Below are 19,417 nucleotides of genomic sequence, written 5' to 3' on the forward strand. Positions count from 1 at the left end.
ATCATTTCATGATGTTTTATTTCTATTACCGTACAAAGTCCGAAATCCGGACTCGTTGGGACTTCGGCGATTCCGGATTAGAGGTTTTTCCGAATTATAGATCATCAATTTAAATCTGGTAAGATGGCATGCAGAAATTATACAATTAAAAATATGAAACTGTAATTTATGAAATAAAGAGCAATTATGATCTAAAGAGTATCAAAACTTACAAAAAAAAGCTTTATATTTATTTGTTTACTTTATTAAACATTTCTTTCAATGCGCGCATGCGTAAAGCATACATTAGCATAGTCAAAATTAGAAAATTGCAACCAGAAAACTATTTGATGTGTATTCGTAACATTTATAATGACCAGGAATTTGATTTAAATGATATCAAAGACGGAGTACATTGAGATGAAATACTAAACTTAGTAAGAAATTATAAGCTGAATAAAATAAAAACATCTGCTCTGAAGATAAGGATAGTGCTCACAGATCAACTTCCAGTTCATTGCGTGCCGCAACGTCCCCCCAACCCCCAACCACAGAGCAGCCTGAAATTGATAAACAGATTTCGAAATGGTTAGAGAAACAAATCATTAAGCCAAGCTGTTCTGATTACGCAAGTAATATCGTACTAAGTAGAAAAAAATGCGGTTCATTTAGACTACGTCTGGACTTGAATGACACTTAAAACCTGGTGAATCCCTTTACGAATATTTAATTGCCATGAGTGAAATAGCCAGTTGCGGTTCTGTTGATGATTCATCAATTCTTGATTATGTAATCAATGGGATACCCGATCAGAGAAGTAACAAAATTATTTTGTATGGGTGTAAAATTATTTCTGAATTCCAAGAGAAATTAAAAATTTATGAGAAAATCCGCATTCCAGATACGAAGAATAAGGATTATTCAAGTACTAACACACAAATAAAGCTTGTGCTATACCTAATAAGAGCAACGAACCAAGGTGTTATAACTGTGGAAGTATAGGGCATGTAATGTATGCACATTCTTTTATGCTCATGCATAAAGCATACAAAAAAAAGTTTGTGGCTTTGAAGTCCAGATTATAGATCATTCCGGATAATGGACGTCCGGATTACGGACTTTGTACTGCACTAAATAAGTGCCGAGTTCTTCAGGATCTATTGTCTTTAATTCTTTCGCCAGAAGACTAGCTGCTTCATTAAAAGCCTTTTTTTTCTCAGTAACAAGAATATATTAAAAAAAATAACAGTTTCATCTTGCTTGATATATATATATACACAAAAATCATTCAGTGATTTTTTTTAATTTAGTCCTTTTATAAGTTTATTAAATCTATAAATCGATTATATAAATCTATTGGCAACTCCTTAAGGACCCACAAAGACCATTTCAGCTTAAAGCTATTTCTACTGTTCAACGTAACACCATAAGAAAATCTGATGCACTCATCCCTCTTTGTTGTTCGATTTAGGATACAGCAGGCATACCTAATTGATGAATTAAACATTTCTTTTGCAAGGATAATGAGATTATTAGATCTTATTGTAGATAATTTTGCTGCAGTTGCATATACTTCGCTATTTTTCCTTGGTATGCTTTACCTAAGCAATTGTTTTAGTATAATTTCTTTTATTTAAAGAATTCCATTTAGTTTCAACAAACAGTCTCAACATCTTCAGGTAAGTATGTTTCTTCCCAAGTTTTAATTTTTTCAAGTGATATCAGTTCTTTGCCAATAGCTTCTTTCCACTAGGCATCTTTTACAACATCTTGACAGGTCTTGGGTTCATTATTTGATATCAACAGCCAATATTCAGTATACAGTTCAAAGCAAATCAGATATTTAGGTTTGTTTGAAGTTTAAAATTATGCATCTGGTGTAAATTTAATTGAAATCAGTTTTATGGGCAAATAGGTCTATGTCCTTCTGCATCAGGAGCAAAAAAGTTCTGCTTAAATCCACACTTTCTTTTCTTGTTTGTGCAGAATTGTAAGAGAAACTTGTACCTGGTTGACCTCAAAATCAAAAGAGTTTCAACTAAACCTCTGCTAAACACAAAGTTGTTCTTTTGCCTAATCTTCAGTTTTACTCTGGTGTGCTTCTCTTCTCTCTTGATTCTTCACAGTTCATCGATATTTTATTTTTATAGATACAACACTTTCTCTATCAGAGCCATTTATTACCATTATTTTCAATTATTTTTGTATGTTCTTCTGTGATTAGTTCTCTAAACCTGAATGCTAATTAAATTCCTCAAAAGTATCAGTTATACTGCGAATGCCAATGGTGAAGCGAGCATAATTGGCACTTTAGGCACGGTATCTTTTTGGTGTCCCCTCCCTGAAAAACACAGAGTAATATAATATAAAGAACATAATACTGTCTTGGGGACGATCTCACGTCCCTGAGGGCACGATACACCCCTTCTCCCGCCTCTTATTATGCCACTGGACTTCATTATTTACATTGTTTAGATTTTCTTTTCATGATGTTTCATGTATGACACTCTGGATGAAACAAACTTCATATACATCTACACATATATTACTGCAAAAGCCTGAAAAGTGACAAACCTTAAATTCTGTCCATAAACAGTAAGATTTACGACAGCACGCGAAGGCATGGATGTAAAATTATCTGTCCTTTCACAGGAGGTAATGGTGGTTGCCTATTAGATGCCTCCACAGCAAAATGACTACTGCTTTTGACTTTAGTAAGGCCAAAGCCTAAAATGGCTAGTGCTCACCATAAAAATAATAATTAAAAAAAAAAAAAAAAAGTATAACCAGAGAATAAAAGTTCAGAAAATACTGAATTTTGGATTTTTACCAAATTATTTTAGTAAATGCCAGCAGTTATTAGAATGCAATACACTGTTGATATGAAGAAGTTTCTCAAACATATAAAAAATTTCTAATACTTATGTATTTTGCCACTGACCATTTCAACAAATAAAAATTGTCACTAAATAGTGCGATTTATTGCTAATAGTGGATAAGTGTGACGTTCAAAACACTCATAAGATCTCTGCTTTGGTTTTCTGTAATTCTGACTAATTCTCAGTAAGCCAGTTTTGTTTTTGTGAAGAAAGATGCAAATTAACTGCTATTTTTATGTTTTCCTCTTCCCTGCTATTTATTTGTCCCCCCTTTCCATTAAAAAAAATGAATAAATTTTGGGATCTGCCTTCTGCAAAACAACAATCAGTGAAGTATTTTCAAAGTTACAAGATAGTGGAATTATAAAAGACACGCAAAAACAAAGCGAGTCAAATATTTTTATAGCAGTGAATATTTAGTGGGTTCTGCAGAGAGAGTGGTGAATTCTTTATTGTAAACATTCTATGCAGAAGTGTGATTACTCTAATGGAAGAAATAAAAGGTGGTGAATAGAAGATTTACAAAAATTAACGAAATATAAGCTGAAGATTTGATTTCTTTTCTTTTCTTTTTTTTTTTTTTTTTAATTGAATATTTGTAAGCTAAGCACCAATATAATTTCGCAGATACTGATACTCATGCTTATACTCAAAACATTAAAAGATTGAGGTTCGACGAAATGGCACAAATAAAAAATATAGCAGAACCACACAACAGGATTTAGATATGCATAGGGTGGTCATAAGAAAACTTCTCCCACTATATAAACACTAACAGCCTATATGCTCAACCAACTGAAACAAAATTTCAGATATTGTTATTTGAAGGTTGTGTTGTGTTGATCAAAATTGTGATTGTTTAAGACAATAGAGCTTTCACAGTTACAGTGAGAAAAATTCAAAAGTTAAAGTTGTGCTTTTTTCTGCATATCACAATTTTTTCTTGCACAACAGAGAGCTTATTGTAAAACCATAAGTGGCATTGGAAAAATACACATATGAAAATTAGCAGCATAAAACATTTGCAAAGAATAGAATTTTAAAGAACCAATGAGAACACAAAAGGAGAGGGAACCTTTTCTTTATTGGCATTACAAGTTTTTAATGTGCCCACCTTCATAAACGATACTGCATGCAGGAAATTGTTGAAAGTTTTTAATATGCCCACCTTCATAAATGATAATGTACTGCAAGCAGGAGATTGTTGAAACAATGACAAACATAATGTCACAGGAGGAATCTGTATAACTTCACATTTTATGGCATCTCCCAATTCAGACAAATCTCATGGATTTGATGTGTATACCTTAGATATGAAATAACATGAGATGCAGAAATCCATTGGAGCGAGGTCGAGTGATCACAGTGACTGTGAAACTGCAAAGTTATGGCAGATGACCTTGTTGAACATATATGGCGATGGGTGAAGGAGCACCATCTTGCATCCATACAGTGTAGTTAACGATATTTTACCGCTGCAATTCTAGCATTATGTAATTTTGCAACACAGTTGTATACCAAGCTCTTGTGATGGAGCACATTTTCGTACCTGCTGAAGTGACCTCTTCGAAGAAATATGGATCAAAAATGAATATGCTTATGATGCTGCACCACACAGTCACTTTAGTTTCATGTAAAGCTGCTGGTACCACATTGTGAGGACTTTTGTCAGCCCAGTAAATGCAGTTCTTGGAGTTTAAGATCTCAGTTAAGGAGCAGTGCACCTCATCCATCCATAATATTTGCACAAACCACCTGCTATCTTCCTCATATCAGATAAGGAAAAAATTCACTTTCTTATCTTCAGGTTACAATATCTGGATGTGCTGGAATCGATAAAGAAACATCTGCAGTAGAGAACACAGATGTTTGAGCACAGTGATTTTTGGTGCATTCAAAACTGTGGGCAACACTTCTTGTAGCATGCAATGAACCTGCAGTTATTATATTGTACACTTCTGCAGTATTGCCAGATCATGCAATTTTTCACAAATTTGTGACTTTTAGCAAACTTGTGCTATTAAAATTTTAGTATTTGCGAATTTGTGAAATTTCTGTGACATCCATCATTTCCTTATGCTACTTTTTGTGACTTCAAAGAGTTTTTTAATATATCGTAAAATGCTTTTATGTTAAAATGATGTATGAATTAAAAATAATTTATATAAACAATTTATTTAGGCTTAAATAGAAGTTAGCATTTGGCAATCTTGTTTACATGTGAGCTTTTCTTTTCAAGACTGCACAGTCTGATGCCAGTGTAATGCGAAGGGGGTAAGAGAAAAGGTAAAAAGTAGCAAAGAAAGAAAAAATACTGCTTCAGGACCTCTCCCCTCCCCCCTTGTCCCCTGTATGTTTTGTTTTTTAAGTCAGCCCCCCCTCTCCCCAGTTCTATGGTGATAACAAATCGGACAAAAGAACTTGCAGCTTGTGCACCATATATTAAATACCCAAACAGAGGAAGAGATTAAATTCATTTCCTGATTATAATATTGCTAAGAACCAAGCAATGGAAATTTAAAAATCAAAGCAACACCATTTTTCTAAAAAGCAAAGCAAATAAATTTAACAGCAAAAGAACAAAGCTTTCATAAGTAATCAGGATGTGAAATAAATCAACCACACAGAATGAAAATCTGGCTAAAAAGCATTCCTCAATTAAAATGTTCAAAATTAAGGGGAAAAAAAAAGACTTAGAAAAATTAATTGCCAACTCAAAAAATTTAGTACTAAAGTGCTAACAGTCTAAACATGACTAATCTCTTAAGAATGGATATGCACAAATTAATTTAAAAATAGAAACCTAAATTAAATGAGAATTAATTTAAAAAGAAATGAATATTTAAACAATTGAAAATGAGCAATATAGTTTTAAAATTTTCTTTAAAGCTAAGACATGTAATTAAAAAGACTAAGGTTCATACAATGGTTATTCAGAAAGTACAAAGTTCCAAAATATGATAATTCCTGCACCTGACAAATATCACTAATCTGCCTGTGTGGTATCATGTCTTCAATAACTAAAGAATATGTCATAACAGAAATGTTTCATGTTGTGAAATGTTGACATGTTTAAATCTTGAGCTAAAGATGTTTAACTTGTTTGCTGCTATGTACAAAAATACACATAGCTAGCAAACTGAGTTTATTTGCCAGCTAGGAGACAACTTGTTATGGTCCCCTTACTTAAATCATGGAGTACAAATACTGTTGTAGCAAATGCACAAAATGTTCAGGTGGCATACAGAAACAAATTGGCATACAGAAAGAGACAAAATAGTACACATGGTATACTGAAATGGATCATTTATTTCTCAAAAGATAGATAAAATAATAATGTTTAGAACATAAAACCAATATTTTTTTTTTTTTTTCCCCTTTAACTTAGGAAATGTTACAAACAGACTGCTTAAATTCTTGTTCTCTGACTTGTATAAGACTTATGGAAAACAACATATCACATTTGCAGGAAGTTTGCATGAATGTGCAGGATGGGTGTGTAATTTTTATCTAGTTCTGAGTTGCCTCATAGTTGGCATACGAAGCAAAAATATTATTTCATATGCCAACTATCAGTACATACATGTGAATTTACTATTATTATTATTGCTAAAAGTAATCTGCTATGGCTATATTTAAATAATAAAATGATAAAAAATAATTTAGAAGCATAAAATGTAGAGGATCTTGGAACATGCAAACAGATGTACCATTTCAGTTTTAGCATTGAATATGTTGGTCTCGCCAACTGTGAATTTCTTTGTGTAATCCCTTTTCTGAATGCAAGGAATATGCAACCATGTAAAATCCAGAGGCAAATCTGTAAAGCAATATAGTTATGGGTGAATGAATGATTAGATGATAGGTTCAATTATTCAATATAGGCAGAACAAATGTGCATGATGAAGTGAGAAGCAGCTGGCTATCTGCTGTGAATGATGAACTGGTTTTTCATGTTGATGCAAAAAGTTGTATGAATAGACATTTCACAGTTTTTTGGTTTTTCTTAAAGTTTTGCATACTGTTCTGTATGAAATTGTTACTGAATACTTGGATTGCCGAAAAGTGAGTGCATGGTGGGTACTGAAAATGCTTACCAAGGAGCATAAAGGAAAAGTTTTTGCTGTTGCTTTGGCCTTCCTGAGACACAACGAAGGGGATAAACAATTTAACCACACTGTCACTGGCAATGAAACTTGGATTTTCTACATCATGCTACCATAAGAAAAAAAAAAAAAAAAAAAAAAAAAAAAAAAAAACCTGAAAGGTTTCAAATTTTAAATTATGTCCAAAGTTTTGTGTGTTACCTTTATTTATTAGATATCATGTTCTTTGCACTTAAACCATAAAATTCAGTTCAATAGCAATGTCGAAAAATAATTTTAAAATGAGCATATCTTTAGAATTTCCGATACACAGTTCCATGCGCTGGAGATAAAAATAGAGTGTTGCCATTGTTTGCTTTGAAATCCTTGAGTTTGTTAATCAAAAATTCCTTAAAGTTTAACAAAATAAATTCCAAATTTCAAATTTGGTCTTCCACATGTGCATATTTGTAGGAGGATTTTGTCATTCAAAATTCGATGGCTCTATGTACCGTTGTTTTATCACAATGAGAGAAATATACACACATTTTTGCAGATTTTTCATTATTTAATTTCTTCAAATATAATGCAGGACTCTAACATTTGGTGGCAACAGTTTGAAAAGAGAAACAGACATATATAGTGATTCAACACAAAATCGCAAAACGAAAATGATAGTCCCTCAGGGACAAAGTCCCTTTGGACTAAAAAAAAAAAAAAAAAAAAAAAAAAAAAATGGAATAGAAACATCCTGCCTTGCCATCCCAGTGAAAGTTCAAACAGATCATTTTCAAACACAAAATCACATGCACATTTTCTGATGTCATATTGGTGGATTTCACACCCAGGGACAAACCATCAATCTTACAATGCAATATTGGAAAAACTTGTGATGTGCAACAAATTCAGAACAAGAGAGGCAGCTTGCTTTCTGATAGTGTCATTTATTGCATGACAATGCCAGGCCAAATTCCGCTGTGGCTCAAGATGTCATTAAGCCCTTTGATTGGAAACAAATGAAACTTCTACCATATCCCTTTGCGGTTCAGTGTTCCACTACATGGAACACCCAAATTGAATCGCTTCTGAAACCTTTAAATTCAACCGTAAATAGATAAAAATGCCTTTATCATATACTTTGAACTTTTCTTTTTAAACAGTAAATAGCAGCATATCACAAGGATACACAGAATTTTCATTTATTATGTGCTATTAAAATCCACTTTTTTTCAAGTAATTTTCTCTATTTTTTAATGATATAAAAAATTTTATTTGGAAAAAAAATTAGGCATAATTTTGCTGGCTGTACTCCAAATTATTTGTTCTATATATTTTTTAATCTTTCATATGAAAACCATACGCAGAATCACTGAATGAAACCAGATGTTTCATTAGCGGGAACACTGCGCCTTTAGCGATCTCATGCTGTTACGAATCAGAACATCTGTGCTTAAGAGAGAACATCCGTTGTTTACGTTTCCTGTTTCCGTTGTTTGGGGGGGGGGGATGAATTCAAACAAAGCAGTATTGAGGGGTGAGGTGTGTTTTGTGTTATGAAAGCCCTAATATTGGCATCTCGAATTTTTTGGGAGTAGTTTTTAGGCGGGAATTTTATTAGTAGCTTGACTCATCTTAGACCTGCGCGAATTTTTTGCTGTCGCATTTTAGTCTCATTTCCATTTATTTTCAGTAATTGTGTAGATATTTTTCGTGTATGTATATATTATAGGCTTATTTTTCTTTATTGTTAACATTAATCGTAGTTAATTTTTTTATTATTAATTTTCCATAAATGGCGCGGAGAGGTCTAACTCTTTCCGAAGCGCTCTTTCCGAAAATTTGCAAACATTTTTGTATATAGGACTTGTGTATACAGATATTTATCTCATTTATCCGTATATATTCAAGAATATTGTGTATATCCAGGAAACCATGTATACAGCCATAATACAGAGTTTTTTCTTTCTTATACAAACGCTTCTACTCATTTTCGTGCATCACTGCAATGCTCGCTTAGTCGCACTTTTAAAAGCTCTGGAGGCGCAGTGTTCCACCTCATGGAACACCCACAGAATTAAAACAGTAAGTGCGATTTTTACAAAATTTTACCTGTATACTCCTTTAGGACTAAATAGACTGCATACAACATTTTTTGTTGAAATTCAGATGTTAACATATAGTGCCCCGCAAAGGGATATAGCCATGACATGGCACCGTGTGATTTTCACCTGTTCTTGTACTTCATGTGATCCTTGCGTAGCCAGTGTTTTGATGATGAAGAAGCGAAAAATGCCATGACATCCCGGCTAACTTCACAAGCAGCCACCTTCTATTATTCAGGCATACAAAACCTTGTTTCTAGATATGATATAATGCTGGATTTCTAGGTTGAAAAGTAGTGCAACGTTTGTAAATCATTATTAAATATATATCTGTCTTCATTTTCTTTCACATAGTCACAGAACTTACTTTACGAACAAATTCCACATGTTTTTAGGTTTGCTGTCTGCTTTTTTCATGCTGTTATGGAGATTTCCGGTTATGTTTTTACCAGCAATCCTCGAATTCCATATCACAGATTATGTTCTTACTGCATTAATATAATATTAACAAGACATAGTGCACAATAAAAATTAAGCTTTATTTAGGAACTTCGCGCACACTGCCTGTTTCGCTCTGCTCGCTACTCGTAAGAAATTTCTCCTCTAGGGTTGCCACACTTATCGGAGGGCGCAAGACGCGCTCCTTATCGCCATCACCACAGAGTTTCCCCCCAGTTCCTTTAATGACTATTCAAAGGAACGACATAGGTTATGAAATTATCTTAGAGGATCCGTACTGTCGGGTATTTTTTACATGATTACAAAATTAGAATATAAAATTAGAAAAGATCAAAATGCAATTCAATATATAACAAGGTATTGACACATATAATAAACATGAAATAACAAGAAATATGTTAAGATATGAATTTTAAAAGAAATGTTTTAAATTGTTACGTAAGAAGCAAGTTTCTTAGGGAAGTGAACATGTCTTCCCGATCTGGTGACAGTTTGTGTCTTAGAGAGTTCGTTTGCAGATTTATTCTGCTGAACTGTCTTTAAGTCTTTATTTGTTTTCAGTTCAGGCAAATTAGAGTCCGAAAGCAAATAGGCTGGTTTCACACGGTCTATAGACACAGTAGATTTCAGACCGTTAACATCAATTGTGAAAGTTTTGTCCGTTCTAGAAAGGACTTTATGCGGACCTGTATATGGTTGGCACAGAGGTGGCTTTACTCGATCGACACGTAAGTATACATGCGTACACGACTTTAAGGTAGCACTTACGTAACATTTTTCTTGGCAATGTGCAGATGTTGCTATTGGATTCAATTGTTGCATTCTATGCCTAAGATTCGTGATAAATTGTGTGTCATACGGAGATATCTTAGATGACGTTATCATATCACTAGGCAGCTTGAGAGTTGTGCCATACACCAGTTCAGCACAAGATGACTGTAGATCTTCCTTTACGGCTGTCCGAATACCAAGCATAACAACTGGTAGTGTTTCAGTCCAGTTATTGGTCTCGTGAGCCTTGAGAGAAGATTTTAAATGTCGATGAAATCGTTCAACAATGCCGTTGGACATTGGATGATAGGCTGTTGTTGTGATTCTGTTCGTACCCAAAATGCGCGTGAATTCTGCAAAAAGTGCGGATCTCATTTGAGAACCTTGGTCTGTTGTTATGATCGATGGGCAGCCAAAACGAGATATCCAACAGTTGAAGATGGCTCTGCAAATGGTTTCCGTTTTCATATCCGGGATGGGAATGGCTTCAGGCCATCTGGAGAATCTATCTATTAGAGTCAAAAGGTACACGTTGCCTTCTGATGGAAGTAACGGTCCGACGATATCCATATGGATTTCTGAAAAACGTGCATCAGGAAGAGAGAATGTGCCCAGTGGTGCTTTAGTATGCCTAGTAATTTTCGATTTTTGGCAAGATTCACAGGATTTCACCCAATTTTTGATATGATGTTTCATATCGGGCCATACATAACGAGAACAAATAAGCTTCGTAGTAGCTGCAATTCCTGGATGTGACAGATTATGCAGATGATTAAAGATGAGTCTGCGAAAGGAATTCGGAACAAATGGACGAGGAATGTCTGTTGATATGTCACAAAGAATATTACCATCAGAATATTGGCACGGTTTAAATTCCAGTTTCAAAGATGATGTGTTGTTTTTGAGAAGGTCTTGTACCTCCGGATCATGCCGTTGAGCTTCCGAAAATTTTTTAAAATCCAAAAATGGAGATTTTGTTATGGAATCAATTTCGATTCTTGAAAGAGCGTCAGCAACGACGTTTTTTGAACCTTGCACATGCCTAATATCAGTAGAGTACTGAGAAATAAAATCTAAATGGCGCAATTGTCGAGGTGAACATTTATGAGGGTTCTGTTTAAAAGCGTATATTAACGGTTTTTGATCCGTATAAATTATAAAATTTCTGCCCTCTAACATGTGTCGGAATTTCTTAATTGCAGAATAAATAGAAAATAATTCCCTATCGTACGCGGACCATTTCTGTTGACTTTTACTGAGTTTCATAGAGAAAAATGCTATAGGTTCCCATGTTTGTTGAGACAACTGCATAAGTGTGCCGCCGATTGCGACGTCTGAGGCATCTACCCAGATGCTTAGCTGGGCTCCGGGAATAGGGTGTCTCAAAAGGGTAGCCTGAGCAATGGCATTTTTGGCAGCAATAAAGGCTTGTTCAGCATTCTCGTTCCAATTTAATTGTGGGGATGAATCCTGAACACGAGAACGAGATTTCTTTTTATTAATATAGCCTTCTAACAATTTTATTAAAGGAGAAAGAATATGTGCTGCTTTAGGTATGAAACATCTATAAAAGTTAAACATGCCTAAAAATCGGCGAAGCTGAGTGAGAGTGGTAGGTTGAGGAAAATCTAAAATACATTTGACTTTGTCAGGAAGAGGTTCAATTCCGTTTTCACTAAGGTGAAAACCTAAGAAATCAATAGACGTTTGACCAAAGGTGCATTTTGAAACATTTATGCAAAGTCCATATTCCTGAAATTTGGAAAATAAAGCTTTCAAATGCCTGCAGTGTTCCTCAAAATCTTTAGAGGCTATGAGCAAGTCATCGACAAAAGCGTAAACACCTTCTAAATCCCGCGTGACTTCATCTATAAAACGTTGAAAAGTCGCGGATGCATTGCATAAGCCGAATTGCATACGGGTACTTTCGAATAAACCGAATGGTGTGCATATGGCGGTTTTGTGGATGTCGGCTGGGTTAATTGGTATTTGATGGTATGCCTTAATCAGGTCGACATGACTAAAAATTTTAGTACCGTGCAATGCAGCAGTAAAATCGGCTAAGCATGGAATAGGGTATTTGTCTTTTATTGTTTGAGCGTTCAATGCTCGATAATCTCCTACAGGTCTCCATTCCAGACTTCCCTTTTTCGGAACCATGTGAAGTGGGGATGCATAATTGCTGCTCGAAGGTCTCAAATGCCCCAATTGCATCATAGTTTGAAATTCTTGTTTTGCTATTTTTAAGCGATCTGGAGCTAACCGACGAGGTTTTGCAACCACAGGTGGATTTTTAGTTATGATATAATGAACGGTGTTATGTTTAACAGGTTGGTTAGGATCTGGTAATCTAGTAACTGAAGGAAATTCTTTTAAAATTTTGTGATATGGTGTATCACTAAATACAGTTTTTACTGAATAAATGCTTGCATTTTTCACGCAACCGACGGTTTTAAAATGCGTTTTTAAATCTTTGAGACATTTGTTTCTGAGATCAGGCACCAATTCAAAGAAATGGAGAAAATCTGCTCCAAGAATGGGTGTACTAACATTTGCTATAAGAAAAGTCCATGTAAACTGTCGTCTTAATTTGAAATCCAAAGAAAGTGTTTTTTGACCATAAACATGAATAGTAGAAGAATTAGCAGCGAAAAGTGTTTGTTGGGACGAATTCCGTTTTTGAGAATTATTTGCTGGAAGTAAGGACACGTCAGAGCCGGTATCGACCAAGAATGAAAGGTTTGTTCTACGGTCACGAACGAACAGGCGACGTGAAACTTGAGGCAAAGAATAAGTCGCCTCTATTTTTTGCTGGTTTCGTTTCCCTGCCATGAACAAGGTTTTGTACATTTGTCATCTCTACACTTTTTCCCAAAACGTCTATGATACCAGCAAACAGAATAATCTCTCCTTTTGGAATTGCTTCTTTCTCTATTGCGATCTCCGCGGTTTGGCGAGCGACCACGAGAAAGAGAAATGCGATCAATACGTTTGTTTAATTTTTCTATTTGTTTAAATAATTTATCCTCAAGAGACTGATCGACTGTGCGAGAAACGGCACAAGTCCCTGGGGTTGGATTTACTTCTAAAATTTTGTCGGCAATTTCTGCAGCTTTATCTACAGTTAAATTGGAAACCGCTGCCAAAATAGACTGAACAGTCGAAGGCAAACGTTGAAGGAATAATTCTAACAATAAGTTATCAGGAACATTTAAAGATTCTGCTCGACGCTTCATATTTCTAAGCAAATCGGAAGGTTTTCGAGAGCCTAATTCTTCTCCAGATAATAATTGGCGAATTTCTTGCTGAGAAGATTCTCCTGAACGATTTATTAACTCAGTTTTAAGCTTTGCATATGGATCAATAGGATCTAGTTTCATAAGTAAATCCCGTACTAGTGATGCGATATCTGGAGGAAGATGAGAAACTACATAATTATATTTAGTAATGGATTCTGTGATAGGTTTGGGAGTGGCAAGAGCAAAGGTACTTTCACACATAATAAACCATAAAGATGGGTCTGATCGGTTATAAACCGGAATTTGGACGGCATGAACATCAGACATTGTGCAAGGTTTTTAAGCCAAAATAAAAGCAAAAATTTAACTAAAGAAAATGAAATTAAATGATAAGTAGAAAACAGAATTATAAAATGATCTATAATTAGTACTCATCTGTGATCTGGAGGATGAAAATCGATGTAATCCATTACTTCTGGTTTGGAGATCTTGAGTGATGGCTTGTAGTCAAAACCGAAAGTGCTTGAGAACTGTTCATACGATTTAACACAGTCCGGGTTACCATTATAGTGATTTCCGGTTATGTTTTTACCAGCAATCCTCGAATTCCATATCACAGATTATGTTCTTACTGCATTAATATAATATTAACAAGACATAGTGCACAATAAAAATTAAGCTTTATTTAGGAACTTCGCGCACACTGCCTGTTTCGCTCTGCTCGCTACTCGTAAGAAATTTCTCCTCTAGGGTTGCCACACTTATCGGAGGGCGCAAGGCGCGCTCCTTATCGCCATCACCACACTGTATCAATTCTAATGGCCAGTACTGTGATCTAATTGCAAGACATATTTGATAAACATATTTGATAAATTTTCTCAAATTTCTTATATCCCCCCCTGGAAAAAAATATATAATCTATATAATTACACATATTGGAAGTTAGAGAATCACTTTTTTTTAATACTTTTGATTACAACAGAAATTTAACAGTCTATCTTGATGAAAGGAAATTACCTCAAGCTTGAAAGCTAAACATATAAATGGCTTAGTTCCATCCCTTGATGGATCCATGAGAAGCTTTTGTGTTCCATTTCTAATAAAATATAAAAGAAATTACATAATATCACAATATAACTCATACTTTAGCTCAAAGGGAGATTTGTAATTACTGCAAGTAAAACTTGCATTAGTAAAAAAAGCATTTTCCACCACATTGCTGATCTTTGAAAAACTCTGTTAAGTTGACGTATAGTAAAAATGCATTCTTATTTAATTCATTAAAGTAGTACAAAGTTATTCTTATTTAATATATTATAGTAGTGCAATACACTTAAATAAAAATATAAAATGATATTTTGAATAAATTAGGAAAAAATAATCAATTAAATCTTAATTTTTCAGGTACAAATTCATTCTCTCATGAATTACAACATTAAAAATACTGTTCATGTGAAATAAAAGGAGCTTACTCAGTTTCTTTGAAAGCATAATTTTCCACTTCAGATGGATTAGGCAAGTAAGAGACAATTGCATCTAATAATGGCTGCACTCCTTTGTTTTTCAGTGCTGAACCAAGGCATATTGGGGTAAATTTTCTTTGCAGGCATGAACGTCTGATTGCACCCTAAAATTATGAGCCACAGGAAGAATTTTTCAAAAATGAGAATTTGCAATAAAAGTTTGGTTAATTATATAAATCTTGTGTAGAACCTTAAATATGACAAAAAGTTGTTTATTGTGTGAGAAATTCAATAACAGTAATTAATAATCATACCTCAAAGCGCACGCACACACACACACACACACACACACACACACACACACACACACACACAAAAAAAAAAAAAAAAAAAAAAAAAAATTTGTTTTTTAACTTTGTATGCTTATAGAAAACGTTACGTTTTACAAAATGCAAACTTGTATATATCATTTTAAAGACAATTTATTACTATTCAATACAAAACACAAAATTCAATTATTTGCAATACAAAAAAAGTTAAACGATAATAGTTATCGATATACATTACACAGTGATGATTGCAGTGAGTTATCAGTACTTAGTAGGGTATTCTTTATTTTTCATTACAGCTTCACATCGACGTTTCATTAAGCTGACAAGAGTTTTAAGCTCTTCTTTCGTTATTACATGATGCCAGGAAACAAAATTATAGCCTCAATTAGTTCCCTTTTATTTGATGGGCGCCTCATTCGAACAAGAGTTTTCAAACGGTGCCACAAATTTTCGATAGGATTGAGGTCAGGACTGTTTCCTGGCCATGACAACAATTTAATGCTCTTTGTACGAAGCCACTCCTTCGATATTTTGGCCGTGTGGCAAGGAGCAAAATCCTGCTGAAAAATAAACGAAGCATTGTTGGGAAAGAGATCTTTGATGAAACGTAGAAGTTTTGGTTCTAGAATAGTGTCAATGTATTTTCTGGCATTCAGTGTGCCATCGATGACATGAAGGCGACCAATACCATCTGCTGACATGCATGACCAAAACATAACACTAACTGGGTTCTTGACAGTTGCTTGAATGCAGTCAGGATGTAGCTCTTCTCCTATTCTACTTCTTACATATTTTCGCCCATCACTACCGAATAACGATATCTTAGTTTCATCACTCCATATAACTTGTGACCACTGATCATCTGTCCAATTAATGTGTTCCTTTGCCCACTGTAGTCTTTTTTTTCGTTGCTTAAAATTAAGATAAGACTTTTTTCGTGGAATTCTACCTCTCAGGCCAACATCTGTTAATCTTCTCCTGACTGTTCTTGAACTGACAGAAACACCAGCATCATTCAGATCACTTTTGATGGCTGATGATGACATTTTTCTATCTTGGAGACATAGTCTTTTAATTCTTCTGTCATCAATAGATGTGGTGCACCTTTTTTGGCCCTTTCCTTCTTTGTTTTTTATTGAATTTGTCTCCTGATATTGTAAACAAAACCTTCGGACTCCAGATGTAGTCACTGAACCACCCACCTGTCTTGCAATTTTAGCATAGGAAAGACCACTTTCTCGTAACACAATAATATTACATCTCTTTTTAGGTGTCCAATCTACTCTTTTATTTGATGTCATTGCTTTTTGACTAAATATTAAAAATTTTTACAAAAATTCCTACTTGTAATTGGAGTGTATAAGAAACAGGTCCTCCTTCTACAGAACAAAGCAAAATAATGAATTGTTTCAAGTGTAAACATGATGTCAGTTTCTACTGGCAGTTACTAACATTTGATTGGTTCTCAGAACAAGAACAGTGATCGACCAGGAAAGCTAGACCTTACAAACCACTTCATAACTGTGTTTTTTATTCATATTAAAGTACATATAACGTTTTCTGCATTGCAAATAATTGAATTTTGTGTTTTGTATTAAATTCAGTAATAAATTCTCTTTAAAATGATATATACAAGTTTGCATTTTGCGAAACGCAACATTTTCTATAAGCATACAAAGTTCAAAAACATAAAAATTTCCAAAAGTGTCCACAATTTTGGCCACCACTGTATATATATATATATTATATTGTGACAATTTAGTTTTAGTTTAACTAATAAGTTATTTTAATGTTTTTGCATTTATACTTTCCTTTTGTACTTGGGTCATGCAACTCATTCTTCCCAGAAAATGATGTAGATTTTAAATGGCAAGGTCTGTATATAAAAGAGATCTGATCAAAACCAGAGTGAGTGAGATATGAAAGGCATTAGAGCTGGAAAATTGAATTAGCTGGTTTGTATATGAATGATTGTAAATCTTGCCTGCATTGAAGATTTCTAATGTCACAGCTGGTCAATGGTACGCAATGACTGACATTTAAATGCGTTATTATCCAAACAAGAAATTGTGGCTCCTATTAGATTAAACTGAACTGTGAATTCATCAAACTCAAAATTTATTCTACATTAAATCAAGTGGGCTATTACTTTGTAATATTTTTAAGACCTCAATTAAAAACTTATCAGATTTATTATATAATTTGCTTTTATTCAATATTTCTCTTTTAAATGAAGTGCACTCCACTCCACAAAAATTCATAATAAAGGACCCTTTCTGATACCCGTTAGGATTCACACACAGTTGCAAGCTCATTTTTTATTATACACAAATACTTCAAGTTTAATAATATGCATCTTAGTATAGGTATGTACAGATGGAGGACAAAATAATGCGAACAACTGTGAAAAAGTATGATGTATTTCACACCTGCAACAGAAGTCTGCCACCTAGTGAGCGTGAAGATAAAGGTATCAGTCTCTCAACAGCATTCACCTGCATTGCATGCTTCGATCGAACTGTCTGTGAGAAGTTGAAATGTCAGACCTGTCAGAGTTCCAAAGAGGAATGATACTTGGAGCACGTTTAAGTGAAACATTGGTTACGGAAACAGCAAACCTTGTGGGGTGTGCAAGGAGTATGGTATCAGCTGTTATGACCGCGTACACGGAAAAAGGTAAGACGACGTCTTCTAAGCACAACAGTGGCCAAAAGTCAAAGCTGGCTGATAGGGATAGACGGGTCTTGAAGCGTATAGTAGCCCGAAAGCACAAGCAATTGTTATCCGAGATAACATCCGAAATGAACAGTCATCTCCAGGATCTCATTTCAATAAAAACTGTCAAAAGAGAACTTCATGCTGCGAACATTTATGGCAGAGTGGCAATGTGTAAACTCTTGGTGACAGCAACTAATGCTTTAAGTGATGCCAGTGGTGCAGAGATCACAAAGGCTGGCCCCCACAGCAATGGCAACAGGTAATATGGTCAGATGAATCGTCATTGCTTCCCATTTCAGATGACCAGACGTGTTTATGTCTGGAGAACACCCAAAGCAGTGTTTCATCCTGACTGCCTTCTTGCCGAATGTGAAGCATGGGGGTGGCGCCATTATGGTATGGGGTGCGATATCTTGGCGTGGTTTCGAGCCACTTATTATTCTGCATGGGAGGATCACATCCAATCACTATCTAAGCATTCCAGGGGATTATGTCCATACTTTTGTCCAGACTGCATTCCCTGGAGAGTGACCGCTTTTTCAAGATGACAACTCCTCTATCCACACTGCTAAGTGTATTCAAGAATGGTTTGAAGAGCATGACGATGCAATTAGCATCTTTGCCTGGCCCCCTCAGGCTTCAGACTTAAATATTATTGAAGATTTATGGGCATATTTGGATCCAAACTTTGTTCCCGATTTCCACCTCCATCTCGACCTTCGGAATTAGAGACCGCTCTGCAAGAGGAATGGCTTAATATTCCTTTAAATATTGTCCATGACCTTTATGCATTTATCCCACATCGCATTCAATCTGTACTTCAGTCAAAGGGTGGTCCAATCCCCTATTAATAAAGATTTTCCATTATTTCACAGGTGTTCCTATTATTTTGTCCTCCATCTATATATGTTTTAACTATATATGCATGTATCTGTACCATATGGTATATATGTGTACACATACACACATACATACATACACATATATAATATATATATATATATATATGTACACATTAAAGGAAGACATATTAACAACACATACAATGTACAGAATCTTATATGAAAATAATGAAAGACCAATACAAAATCTTTATATAAAAAATTTGATGTGGACACCACAAGACTTCCTTGTATGTCCTATTAAATTATACACATTTTTTGCTGCACCTCATTCAAACTTATTTCCTCGAATTTCATTAGAGATATATTTCTCATCCAATTAATTCAGTTCTCACTTCGCGGCAAGGCAAAAATATATATAAACCCAAAACATCTTTATTAAAAATTGAAAAATATAACACCAAGTACAATAAATACAGTTAAAAAAATTATTTTTTTTAAAGATTAAAAGAGTTTCTGCACAAAAACAAGGAATTTGGACAGCAAGC

General features: G+C 34.5%; 1 protein-coding gene across 2 annotated transcripts in view; it reads right to left on the reverse strand.

Annotated features, from left to right (window-relative positions):
- mEFG1 (mitochondrial translation elongation factor G 1) overlaps window positions 1–19,417 on the reverse strand; it is a 178,673-nt gene that overhangs the window by 98,611 nt on the left and 60,645 nt on the right. For both annotated transcript variants that reach the window (XM_085819001.1, XM_085818999.1), the window contains 2 exons: window positions 14,987–15,141; window positions 14,532–14,610 (listed from right to left, as the gene is read on the reverse strand). In XM_085819001.1, coding sequence (XP_085675127.1) covers window positions 14,532–14,610; window positions 14,987–15,141 — 234 coding nt within the window. The remainder of the gene's footprint in view (window positions 1–14,531; window positions 14,611–14,986; window positions 15,142–19,417) is intronic.

This window comes from Stegodyphus dumicola, chromosome 6, assembly GCF_044657685.1.
Source record: "Stegodyphus dumicola isolate Sdum_Otavi_A_Nest chromosome 6, ASM4465768v1".
Lineage (NCBI taxonomy): Eukaryota > Metazoa > Arthropoda > Arachnida > Araneae > Eresidae > Stegodyphus > Stegodyphus dumicola.